This window comes from Botryllus schlosseri, chromosome 11 (assembly GCF_051294905.1).
Source record: "Botryllus schlosseri isolate E-star chromosome 11, Bs_hap1, whole genome shotgun sequence".
Taxonomy (NCBI): Eukaryota; Metazoa; Chordata; class Ascidiacea; order Stolidobranchia; family Styelidae; genus Botryllus; species Botryllus schlosseri.
This window is the reverse complement of record NC_137246.1, coordinates 2,971,281-2,984,327: the sequence shown is the minus strand read 5'-3', so window position 1 is coordinate 2,984,327 and position 13,047 is coordinate 2,971,281. Positions and strand designations below refer to the sequence as shown.

Genomic DNA, 13,047 nt, shown 5'->3' with positions numbered 1-13,047 from the left:
CGGTCATTGACCTTTATATATCACACAGTAGGCACTAAAACGAGGAAACAGCGGAACGCGGGACAGTCGGTCATCGAGGTGGGATATTAGGGCTGGGATATTAGGGTTGGGGGAGGTGGGATATATAACCTAACCCTAATCCTAACCTAACCCTAACCCTCCTAACCCTAACATCCCCCTCTCCCCCAACCCTAATATCTCCCCTCTCCTCAACCCTAATATCCCCCTCACGTAACCCTAATATACCCCCTCCGATAACCCTAATCCGTCTCTCCCAAGGAAAAAACAATTTATTTTGACGTTTATAAATTTTTGTATTGTAAAACGAAGAAGCGCCATCAACAGTTCTCTGCCATTTATGAGTTCTACTTCGCCTCACTCTAACATTGGTGTCCCGCAGTTTCGTCGTTTTAGACTTTAGAGTTCCTCTGTGAGATCTACAAATGTCAATGACCGACTGTCCCGCGTTCCGCCTTTTCCTCTGTTTCCTCGTTTTAGTGGCTACTTTGTGATCTATAGAGGTCAATGACCGACTGTTCCGCGTTTTCCTCTTGTTTCAGCGCTTTAGGAATCGAGGTTTCCCGCATTTTCCGCGTTTTAGGGGCTGTTTCCGCGAGTACCGCGTTTTCCGCAGTTTCCGCGGTCCCTCCTTTTAGGGTTACCCCTAAATTCAATAGCAAGTGAACTGCACAGCTTCTTTGATTCATTGGAACCTATATTGCCTTACCAGCCTCGGTATGGTAATTTAATGAATCTGTGATTGATGATTGTCAATGATTGATGTCCCCTTGTCGTGTGTTACTTTTTTTAGTACCGTAAGTGGTCAAATTTTCAAATCGGGCTCCAACCTTGTTAGTTGTTTGTCATCTCCTGTCAGAATATAGGACATGTTATTCCGGCTGCTGTGTAGTGCATGTAAGCTGCTACTCTTTTAGAATTTCCGTGGAAGACTCTTGCATACCGGTACCTAAGGAAACTGGTTTTCATTTGGACGCACAGTTGAAGATCCCATCATTCAAAATGCATTCCTATGAAAGTGACGATTTGAGATGTAGAACAGGCACAATTTTTTCACATCTGTTCGTGTCATACTCGCCCAGGCAGTCTCAAATCCAAATGCTCAATTCCTCACCAATATTTAAACGGAAATGTGAGCATTTTTGCGCTCTCAAATATTCCAATCCAGAATTTGACCTATGATGTTCCCTAGCTTAGATCACATAATTGGGATTTTTCTTCTGCCATCATCACTTTGTGGGTATGTGGTTTAAGTTTCCAGATTTAGAGGTAATCTGTTCTCTTGATTGAATGAGTCAAGTGAATTTGTAGAACGGGCGTTGAAATCAACGGTGCATTGAAAGCCGTTGATCTTGTATCACATATAAACCAGTGCAACAAAGCACAGGCATATCGCTTTACGTAGTGAATGTATATATATAATTATTGTAGGTGTGGTACATCAAAATCACATATGTTACATTGTTGTTGACAATTCCTTTCTTCAATTAAAACCTATACTATTGTCTGTCACTGCTAGTCCAATCATTCTATCCATTCTGTTCCGGAAGTCTGTGTATCATAAAAACATTTAGTAGATGCCTCAAGATTGGACATTGTTGGAATACAATTCCATCTCGTCCAAAATAGAGAGATAAACTGCGTATTTATGGTGAAACGCTCCACCATGCATTGATAGTATCGATCGAAATAGTTGAACAAAAGCGGTCACTAATAGCTTGTTTGAAATATGTTGTCTCTGTCGCAGTGAATAGCATGTACTTCGTCGCACTAGATATACGTGGTGGACTCCATAAGGAAGTAATCAAAACATGTACATTTTTTCAAGGTTTTCTCGTCTTCTCGATTATATACACGCGCGGTTGACCTGCTCGCTTCGTAGCGTAGTTGGTTAGGCGTTGACATTCTGAATCCATCGATATATTACTTGTTGTTTTTGCATCCCATTAAGGTCGTATTTTACAGTTATAAAAAGGGAAGCAAAATTTTTGGGAAAGTGGCAGTGGCAGCCGGTTACAATGTTGAATACGGTTATTATGCAACTAGGATAAGATAGGCATATCGGCATATGCGTTTTGTAGTCTGTTTGATCGATTGTGTGGCTCGCTCGTTAACAGTGGCATATCGTCAGAAGATTTTGAGACTGCCAACTTAACAAAACTCTACACTTTTAGACGCCCTTCTACTTTACTGTATTCCACAAATATGTCCGAAGAATGCAAAGAAAATGTTCCTGTCGAAGCCAAGCCTAACGTGCAGAACGCAAAGAATAAGAAGAAGCAAAAGGAGAGCGATCCAAACCAATTGAAAGAGCTTGACCCTTGGCCGCAGTACATCAACGAGAGATTGCAGCTTTACAAGTCGTTAAAGGAAGAATCGGATCAGAAACTAAAAGAACGCCAAGAAGACGAATCAAAGGATATAACCATTACACTGCCCGATGGCAAAACAGTACCCGGTAAGTCCTGGGTTACCACGCCTTACGATGTCGCGAAGGGAATAAGCCAGCCTCTAGCAGACTCCTGCATCGTAGCGAAAGTTGACGGACATGTTTGGGATCTAGACCGGCATTTTGAGTGTGACGCTCGGCTTGAGTTATTGAAATTTGATGACGATGAAGCGAAAGCGGTGTACTGGCATTCTACTGCGCATGTTATGGGTGAAGCCATGGAACGTGCGTATGGCGGGTGCCTATGCTACGGTCCACCTATAGAAGAAGGTTTCTACTATGACATGTTCATCGAAGACCGTCAAGTTTCAGACAAGAACGATTTCCCTGCGTTAGAAGGTATAATGCGCTCGATTCTGAAAGAGAAACAAGAATTTGAGCGCCTTGTTGTATCTAAGGAAAACTTGCTGGAAATGTTCAAGTACAACCAATTTAAACAAAGGATTATCAACGAAAGAATTACCACACCCAGCACTACAGTTTACAGATGTGGACCGCTTATCGATCTGTGCCGTGGGCCGCATGTACGCCACACTGGCAAAATCAAGGCTTTCCAGCTCTATAAAAACTCGGCCACGTACTGGGAGGGTAAGGCAGACGCAGAGTCTTTGCAGAGAATCTACGGCATCAGCTTTCCGGACAAGAAAGACATGAAGGACTGGCAGAAATGTCAGGAGGAGGCTAAACAGAGGGATCACAGGAAGTTGGGCAGGGAGCAGGAGTTGTTTTTCTTTCACGAATTGAGCCCGGGGTCGTGTTTTTTCTTTCCGAAAGGAGCTCATATCTACAACACGCTAGTCGAGTTCATCAGGAGTGAGTATAGAAAACGTGGGTATACGGAAGTGATTTCGCCGAATATCTACAATTCAAAACTGTGGAAGACATCGGGTCATTGGGATCATTATCAGGATAACTTGTTCTCGTTTGACGTGGAGAAGGAGAAATTCGCACTGAAGCCTATGAATTGCCCGGGGCACTGTCTCATGTTCGGGCAGCGTACCAGGTCTTGGCGCGAACTGCCATTGCGTTTCGCAGATTTTGGCGTGCTACACAGGAATGAGCTATCTGGCGCGCTCACAGGCTTGACGAGGGTACGGAGATTTCAGCAAGATGACGCGCATATTTTCGCCCGGCACGAGCAGATTAAAGAAGAAATTAAAGCTACTTTGGATTTTTTGCGTGCTGTGTACGACGTTTTTGGATTTACTTTCAAGCTGTTCTTGTCGACCAGGCCTGAGAAGTATCTCGGCGAGCTGGCTATGTGGAATTTTGCAGAAAAGCAGCTGGAGGAGAGTCTAAATGAGTTTGGGCAGCCTTGGAAACTTAATCCTGCAGACGGTGCGTTCTATGGTCCTAAAATTGATATTCAAATCATGGACGCGATGAGACGCCCACATCAGTGCGCTACAATACAGTTGGATTTTCAACTGCCTCTCAGGTTCAACCTGACTTACGTTACAGGGGAAGGGGATGAGAAAAAGCATCCGGTAATCATTCACAGAGCCGTGCTCGGGTCTGTGGAGCGTATGATTGCGATTCTAACTGAGAATTACGGAGGGAAGTGGCCATTGTGGTTATCTCCGAGACAAGTGATGGTGTTGGCGGTGTCGCAAAAGTATGACGAATACGCGTTGAAAGTGAAACAGACCTTGCATGACGCAGGGTTGGAGGTCGACCTTGAAATGGACCCAGGGCTGACGCTGAATAAGAAGATACGTAACGCGCAGGTGGAGCATTACAATTTCATTCTGGTGGTAGGCGAAAAAGAGATGAACAACGATACTGTGAACGTTCGTACCAGAGATAACAAAGTGCACGGAGAGTATTCGGTGGCGGACACGGTGAAGCGGTTGGTGGAGTTGAAGGTGTCTAAATGCCCGAACGCGGAAGACGAATTTGGTTCATCAGACAAAGAATAGATCGTTTCGTGTATGGATGCAGTATTGTGGCGAAGACTTGACATTGTCTATAACCCCATCTAGTACTGATTTTATGAACTAAAACGCAGCTCCATTAAAATTTCAATGCTACTTGATTTGATAAATTGAAACGGCCTAACTTAGAAATGCTCCGATTATTATGTAGTCATTTCAAAGATTACTTGATCCTATAGCAAGATGTTATTTCGCGCTACGTTGGACTCATATATTGCATACAATAGCTGTACGTACTACTACGTAGGTGTGTAACGTTAGAATATCAACTGGCATGAAATGGTATCCTGTAAGTAAACACTACGTCCCTCGGCAAGTGGAAATACCAACATTCTTTTTTAACTGAGCAGCCGCTAATCCTTGGTGTACATCTGTCGTGTTCTCATTTGACATTTTCTTGGTTGAGATGTAGTCTATAATATAAAATAAATTTGGAATGGTTCCCAAGGTTGTTCTTGGCAATTTTGAGCTGTCAGCTGGTCGGTGATAGCATGTGGAACTTTTCACGGCTTAGAAGGTGTGGACAACATTCCAGCGAGTATCCTTGAGAAAGTATTCGGTACTTTTCTAAGATGCATTAGATGTGTATGATTGTCCAAAAATATAAGGTGCTCACTGTTTTGGGGGGGTAAAAACTGACTGAGATAGACTGAAGCGGGCATAGATTATAATTTTATGTGTATTAGTGTTACGGTAAGCTAACGAATATGGTATTCAATACAGGTCATAATTTCTGAGATGAGCATGAAGGGAGAATGCAGTGGTTCCCAAGCTGTGGTATGCGTACTAGTGGTAAGCTAGTAATGGATTTGTGAATTGAAAAAGCTATATAAATCCAGGTTTCCAATTTGCTTTCCATCAAAATCGGGCCTACTGTAACCAGGTTTTATGAGTGATGCAAGGAAAGAGCTCCATGTACCCAGTTACTGAGAATCTTCAATGTAGTAGTAAAGGCCTAATGCATCATCATCATCATTGGTTTATTAGCAATTTTATCAGTTCAATACACCACAAAAATGCGATACAATGAAAAGACAGGAAGATGTCGAAGTGGTGCAGTGGTTCTTAACCTTTTTCTTCCAGCGCCCCCTTTCAAAAATTATCGTGCTCCACCGCCCCCCCCCCAACTTCATATTGTAAGGAATGTTATGAAGACAATGAGTAAGAGGGAGGGCCGTAACAGCACTTCGTCAACCCCCTCAAAACGATTGCCTTGCGCACCCATAGCGTGATAAACCGAACTTCTGAGGGCTTCGCCCCCACGAACCCCATATCGTGATTTTGATGGTCAGCAAAGTTTGTGTGGCCTGGTCGCCCTAGGTACCAAAATTTTCTATAATGCATGAATGAATAGGTGGTAATTACATATATAAGTCGCTATAAACTTTTTATCCTCTCAGCCCACGTAATCAGATTTACCAGTAGCACGGAGTGAGCTGTTGTATAGGAAAATAAAGGGCACGTAATTAATAATTAAACATATTCGGGCGTGCCCGCAGGTACAATTATTCGTTACCAGGGCCGTAACAGCACTTCGTCAGCTCCCCCCCCCCCCAAACAAAAAACGTTGGTCCTGGGACCCCATTGGGTGATAAACCAAACTTCCGGGGGACTTCACTCCCAGACACCCATAAGGCTGTCCGCTATTTGCTGATAGCCTATTAGGTATCTACATTCGGTGTCCATTTGCTGAGGCAGCTATTCTCGCCCAGTCGCGCGAAGTGCGAAAAATTTCACTAATTAATGATTGAATTGGTCAATACCATCGGGAATTGCATGTTAAATGAGATCAATTTTTATCCTCTCTCTGCTCACGTGAACACATTTACCAGTAGAGCTGAGTGAGGTGCAATGTTCCCTCTAAGCCAGGGGTCGCCAACTCAAAACGAGTCGCGGGCCACTTTTCAAAATCTATAGAGGCCGTGGGCCGCATGATTTCAACATCGAGATGAAATAGGAAATATAGTTTAACAGTCATGTTTAGATAAATCTACGTCAGTACAACGCTGTTCTCTCTAACATGTGCGACGGGCATAGTCTAGGGTTACCATATTTTTGCGAAGCAAATTCCGGACACTTTTTAGCGCCCACTAGCGGATTTTAAAATGAGGCATGGCACATCGTTTGTCGATGTGACGTCACGCTAGCAAATCCTTGCCTATTCACAATAGGTGGTAACGATCGGGATCAAGAACGTTAGGTAGGTGCATTTATGTGGTTTTGTCTTGTAAACAGGATCGAACCAACATTTTTTCAACCCCCTCCTGTCCAAATAAACACTGATCTTGAGTCCACCATAGGGTAATCGATGCAACTTCTGGAGCCTTACTATAAACATCTGGTTTCTACATGCATCTGGTCGTAAAATTTTGTGAATAAAATCAGTTTATAATACTGCTTCTTCCATATATAACTATAAAATTTTGATCCTTTCTCCGCCCTTACATGATCATATAGTTAGCGGTGGAGCTGGTGGAGGATGATGACTTCGAAAATACAGGGACCGGAATTATACATCGTAAAGTCATGTCATGTCACACGGATAAGACTATTTATGAGCCAAAATGCAGATCCGGTTGTACATCCGGTGGTGTTTAACCATTCATGGTCGCAACTCCATTTCTAATTTGAAAATGTTTTGTAATCCAGCTCAGAATTTGATAAGCTGATTACGGAAAACGGTCAGCACATTTGCCGAGACTTACTCACGGCCTATATTGGAAGCTGATTACGTTCAACATTTTCTCGAACCCCAGAATAAAGAGAAAGGACCCCCAGTTAGAGCCAATATCATTGACTAAAGCATCTAAATGGCTTTACCCGGCTTTGGTTCTCCTATAATTGCGATTACAATTAGACTTGTTTCAACAAATGATGGTTGAGCCTATTTTTGATAATTTTTGATCTCATATGTTTTGCCAGGGTGGTGGTTCATACATGAAAATCCTTAATTGTGACACTAAATCGGGCGCAGCGCGAAGAAAAATTTCAAGTGGAATAAATCTGCCTAAATATAATATCGTTTCTGTTGATTTACGAAAACATCTCGATCATATTTCAAACCTTCAAAATTCCGGACATTTAGGCATATTTTGGAAATTCCTCCCGGACGCAGTTTGAACAGTGAAATTCCGGACATGTCCGGGAAATTCCGGACGTATGGCAACCCTATAGTCAATGCAAAAGAAATATTATTTTATTGAAGAATACAAATAGCCTACAACAAAAATCACGATCATCACTTTCATTCTATTGTGAACTGTGAGCTGCGCACAATACCTGACAACACTCTTCAGCAACTGAAGCAGATGTGGCCAACCTTTTTGTTGTTCACAGCCGTATTTCGATTACTTATGTTGGCTACGGCCGCTTTCAAGTGGATAGTCGTAATGAGCTAACTGCAGGCCAAATACCCACGTTAAACTGTGAATGTCCATTTTCATTGCCGGTGAACTCCGGACTAATCTATTCATTGTTATCGACTAACTTTGCGCACCAAAACCCTGAGTAATCATGTCATGAACAAGCAGGTATTCGTTGGCTAGTCGCGCAAGGCCCGAATTTTTTTCATATTCTTGATTGAATTTCGTCGTTAATACAACTATAGTTTCACATATTACTATCAAATATTTATCCTCTGTCAGCCGATGTGATCCAATTCAGCGGTAGAGTTGATGTATGGGGTGTCTTCGAAAATTTAGGGAAGTTATTATGAATGCTGTGCTGCATCTTCGGGTGGGCTATTTGTTATTAGTTCCCTTTGTTGCATGCCGTTATTTCTTGACATCCCATCAGGATTGCCAGTATGGTGGAAAGATATTGGATTCACCCAAACGTAGGCCTACCGCAGAAACGAATTTCTTTCGTGATGAGGAGAGCACGGTTACAAATAGCTTACGAATAGCATATTTCGAACTACAACAACAATTATGTTTCAACAGAACTCAATTTCAGCATTTGAAAATGTTTTACTAATCGTTCCTCCGAAATTACGAAATCAGGTCGCGGGCCGCAAAATAGGACCTCGAGGGCCGCGTGTTGGTGACCCCTGCTCTAAAGCTACGCACGTGCGCAGTGCTGACACGGTAGTAGTTAGTATGATCGGTCGTGACCTGGCAGGGGTTCTTATGGGCCCGCTGGTGACCTGCCGCGAAACTCGTTTTGGTGACCCCACCCTTTGGACCCCCCCTTCCGCTGGTGACCTGCCATGTGTTCTTATGGGATCTCTGGTGACTCCACCCTTTCAGGTATAGGGCTCGCTCATGACCTGCCGTGAAAACTCGTGTTGGTGACTCCACCCTTTTCGAGTCCCTATCGCTGATGACCTGTCGTCTCGTCGGTGATACCACCCTTTCAGGTATATGTTGTGTCGATGACCTGCCTGATAACGTTACGGGTATAGGGATCTCTGGTGAAGTGGTGTTGAATATCAAGTATAGTAAACAGCGACGCCATTACTTGACGTGTATATTCAAAATTATTAAATATGACCGATTCGAGTTAATCCCAACGTTTACGGTGAGTGCGACTTCAATATATCGTTATTCTTATGGGTGCGGCGGTGATTCGCCTGTCGTGCAGATGGGATCTCTGATGACGCCACCCTTTCAGGTATACGTTGTGTTGACATGTCGTACTTTCAGCAAAAAGGGTGTGAAATAGTTTGCTAAATCTAGGAATCAGTCGCATGGTAATGTTTTGGTAATAGTTTGTCACAGAGCCGGCGTAGACGGCGATTCCAATACCAACAATAGCCGCGTTCACATACTATCACTTCAAAAATGTGTGAAATATTTGTAAAATCCTACGAGTGCTCACATGATAACACATCAGACATAACCATCTCTCGTGGTTTGGTGTTACAGAAGTGAGAATCACGCACAAGTAATATTTTGGTAATTTATCGGTCACAGAGCCGGCGTAGACGGTGATTCGAATACCAACAATAACCGCGTTCGCATACTAACACTTCAAATAGGCGTGAAATTTATTACAAACCCCACGATCGCTCACAAGATAACGCCTAAGACATAACCATTTCTCGCGTCTTGCCATTACATACATCCCAATCGCTACATTGTAATATGTCGATGGTTTTTTACTATCAAGTAATAAGTAATGAATAACAGATCCGGCGCAGACGGTGATTCGAAAACCAACAATTTGGCACTTGCACGCGATCGCTATATGTTTTGACACTTCGGAACAGTGGCTGACTTTAGTTGCATGATAAGAATCATGAGAATATTCAAGCAATGTGTCAATTTGTCAACTTGAAATGAAACTTACTACACAACTCAAGTTGATTCGTATCTGAATGTTTTAATTCGGTACAACTCTAATCCTTTGAGAAATCCTTATAACGCGATCTGTTGAATCGAACGTAACCTGAATATTACTGACGCCAACATTCAGCCGCATTGGATTATTCACACATGTCGCGCCGTTGTTTTCACGCCTATAGAATCAATACTAACTATCTCTTTACCGAAAATATTCAATCATTTTGTTAATTTGTCAACTTGAAATCAAACTCTTGACAAATACACACATCCTATCATTTACCAACTCCAGCATCACCAAATAATCCAGGTGTCGGAATCCGTTCGTCAGATGTACTACAGGTAAATCGAGATAATCAAAAATGAAATATTTTGATTTTGGCATAGTGTGAATTGAAATAGGTTTGAAAAACATAACTACCAACTTTCAACCCAGTCATATTTCGAGATTATACGCATATTGATTTGAAACAAGTAATGAAACCTTACAACTCTATTCATGATCCACCAAGCCGCTCACTCCCAGTTGTGTCCCGGATAGCTTTGCATAACTGGCTAGTTCCTAGCAAATGGCGGACAAATTGTCAATATATCTGATAATTTGTCAATATACAATACCGCACACGACTGTTGAATGCTATTTGTTGTTTATTGTTTATTGAACAGATAGGAAATGAGAGGATTATCGATCTAAAGCAGTGAATGAGATTTGCCTATACGTAGCCACTATGTAGTATTGTATCCTCCCTTTGTTGTAGACAAGGTAGAGGATTTGTTACTGTACGCGTCGTCATTGAACCGTCATACATGTAATGACGTTTCTTATAGACCCATGCGATCAAATTTGCAATTAATGAGTTCCAATAGTTCTATAAAACATGCAAGGAAAATTTCAAAACAAAGGGCCCCTAAAGTTGGTGAGAAGACATGCCACATACCACAACTGATTCGCAGTACCAAAAAGAGTGAGTGGAAGGGGACGGCTGAAAAGCTAATTTTCTTTAACTCTCCGAATAGCACGTTCTACGTGGACTCTCAGCGAGGCAATTTCCTGCGTTCGATGAACCTGTCCTGAAAACCGTCCTTCGGTATTTATAGGTGGCATATTCAATCCAATGTTTCGGTCCTGCAAAAGTTTTTCAATATTAAATCCTTTGTCAGCCATCACCGAATCACCGGGTTCAAGTATAGATCAAATAGGCCAGACCGTTTACATATCTCCTTGTACAATTAAATAGTATATTCTACATATCTCCTTGTACAATTAAATAGTATATTCATATTGAAATGAACCCGAATATTTTCGGCTGACACTCGTCAGGGGTAATCGTCAGCAACTAGTAGAGAATTGGAAAGAACATTGTATATCAACAATCGTATCACAAAATATGACGTCACCAGCATGAAATTTCGAATGAGAGAGCGTTCAATGTACTATTTTTAGGTGATACACGAACTCCTTTTGTTGACAGAGTTTTGGTTGGTGTATTTTGATAAAAGTTGATTCCAAGGCACACAAATGGAATTGTGAACGGCCTCGACCTACGATTCGAAATCGGTCGTCTCGATAATTATTCGCACAAATCGGATTATCCAACAGATGTTTGCCGATGGCAGAATTAATTGCCTTTGATCGATCAGCATCAATCTTAAGTGGATGAGTTAAGGGTGAGCTTTTCACATCGCGTGACGCACGTGTTCTGATAAATCTGGGGACATGTTGGTTTATGCGGTCCTGCAGACGTCTTGACGTTCTTCCCACGTAGCCACAATCACAGTGGCACCTATATTCGTACACTCCATTACTTTGTTGAAGTGCAGGAAGCACGTCTTTGCGTGTTGAAGGGAGCAGTTGTGTTGTTGTAAAAATCACATTGGTTTTGACTGTATCGTAACATTTACCGACAGCAGAAATCAATTGTTTTTCAAAGCGGGTGGAAATGGGGCCAATCCAAGGTAGATGGATATAAACGTCTTTTATTGTTCGCGCGGTGGGCTCTGTTCGTTTTTCTGCGTTGAATTGCGTTAATTTCCTCTCCATGCCGCGGCTGATGACGTGTTCAGGGTAACCGTTATCAAGTAAGATTTTTCGGATGTAGTCAAGTTCTAAACTCAGTTTGTTACCCGAACATATCATCAACGCTCTATGCACGAGTGTGCCTATGAGGTTAATTTTTCTGCGCCGAGGACTAAATGAATTCCAGCGAAGGTATTGGCCTGTGAATGTCGGTTTTTTGAAAACAGACGTTTCAAATTTATTGGTATTGCGCTTTTCAACTAATACGTCCAGAAATGATAATGAGTCCCTTCAACACGCAAAGACGTGCTTCCTGCACTTCAACAAAGTAATGTAGTGTACGAATATAGGTGCCACTGTGATTGTGGCTACGTGGGAAGAACGTCAAGACGTCTGCAGGACCGCATAAACCAACATGTCCCCAGATTTATCAGAACACGTGCGTCACGCGATGTGAAAAGCTCACCCTTAACTCATCCACTTAAGATTGATGCTGATCGATCAAAGGCAATTAATTCTGCCATCGGCAAACATCTGTTGGATAATCCGATTTGTGCGAATAATTATCGAGACGACCGATTTCGAATCGTAGGTCGAGGCCGTTCACAATTCCATTTGTGTGCCTTGGAATCAACTTTTATCAAAATACACCAACCAAAACTCTGTCAACAAAAGGAGTTCGTGTATCACCTAAAAATAGTACATTGAACGCTCTCTCATTTGAAATTTCATGCTGGTGACGTCATATTTTGTGATACGATTGTTGATATACAATGTTCTTTCCAATTCTCTACTAGTTGCTGACGATTACCCCTGACGAGTGTCAGCCGAAAATATTCGGGTTCATTTCAATATGAATATACTATTTAATTGTATATTGAAGTTCTGTACCTCCAAGAAGCTCTTCAAATATCTCCTTGTCTGAAATGCTTCCAGAATAAAGCGAACTAACAAAAATGACAGGGCCATGTGGCGCAATACCAATCAAGCATTTACAAGTTACATAGTTCTTATAGTAAGAAAAAAGTTTATCGTAAAAGTTCTTTGCAAGAAATCAACCTGTCCATATTAAACATAAAACTGTATTACAGGAATAAAATCACTAATATAAATTACGTAAATATATCCGTTATGACCAGCCATTTTACACATACATTAAATCTTAGAAGTCAAGCTGATATGCCATGACGCTCTTGTCTTCAGGTGAGTTGTCACAAACTAGTACCGAAAAACTTCGTAAAACGGCTGAAATCGGCTGTTTTTCGCTAAAAAAAGATTCCATGCTAATAACAAGCATGCTATTTATCTTAATTTAGCATCGATACCCTGAACTGCATCATATCGACA

At 41.9% G+C, this 13,047-nt stretch overlaps 2 protein-coding genes across 6 annotated transcripts in view; one reads left to right on the top strand and one right to left on the bottom strand.

The window, feature by feature from the left end:
• LOC145450806 (threonine--tRNA ligase 1, cytoplasmic-like) overlaps positions 1–4,848 on the top strand; it is a 41,059-nt gene extending 36,211 nt beyond the window's left edge. For all 4 annotated transcript variants that reach the window (XM_080329314.1, XM_080329313.1, XM_080329312.1 and 1 more), the window contains one exon: positions 2,193–4,848. In XM_080329314.1, coding sequence (XP_080185440.1) covers positions 2,224–4,386 — 2,163 coding nt within the window. In that variant the 5' untranslated portion in view covers positions 2,193–2,223 and the 3' untranslated portion in view covers positions 4,387–4,848. The remainder of the gene's footprint in view (positions 1–2,192) is intronic.
• LOC145449815 (uncharacterized) overlaps positions 1–13,047 on the bottom strand; it is a 342,177-nt gene that overhangs the window by 87,795 nt on the left and 241,335 nt on the right. The window lies entirely within an intron of this gene.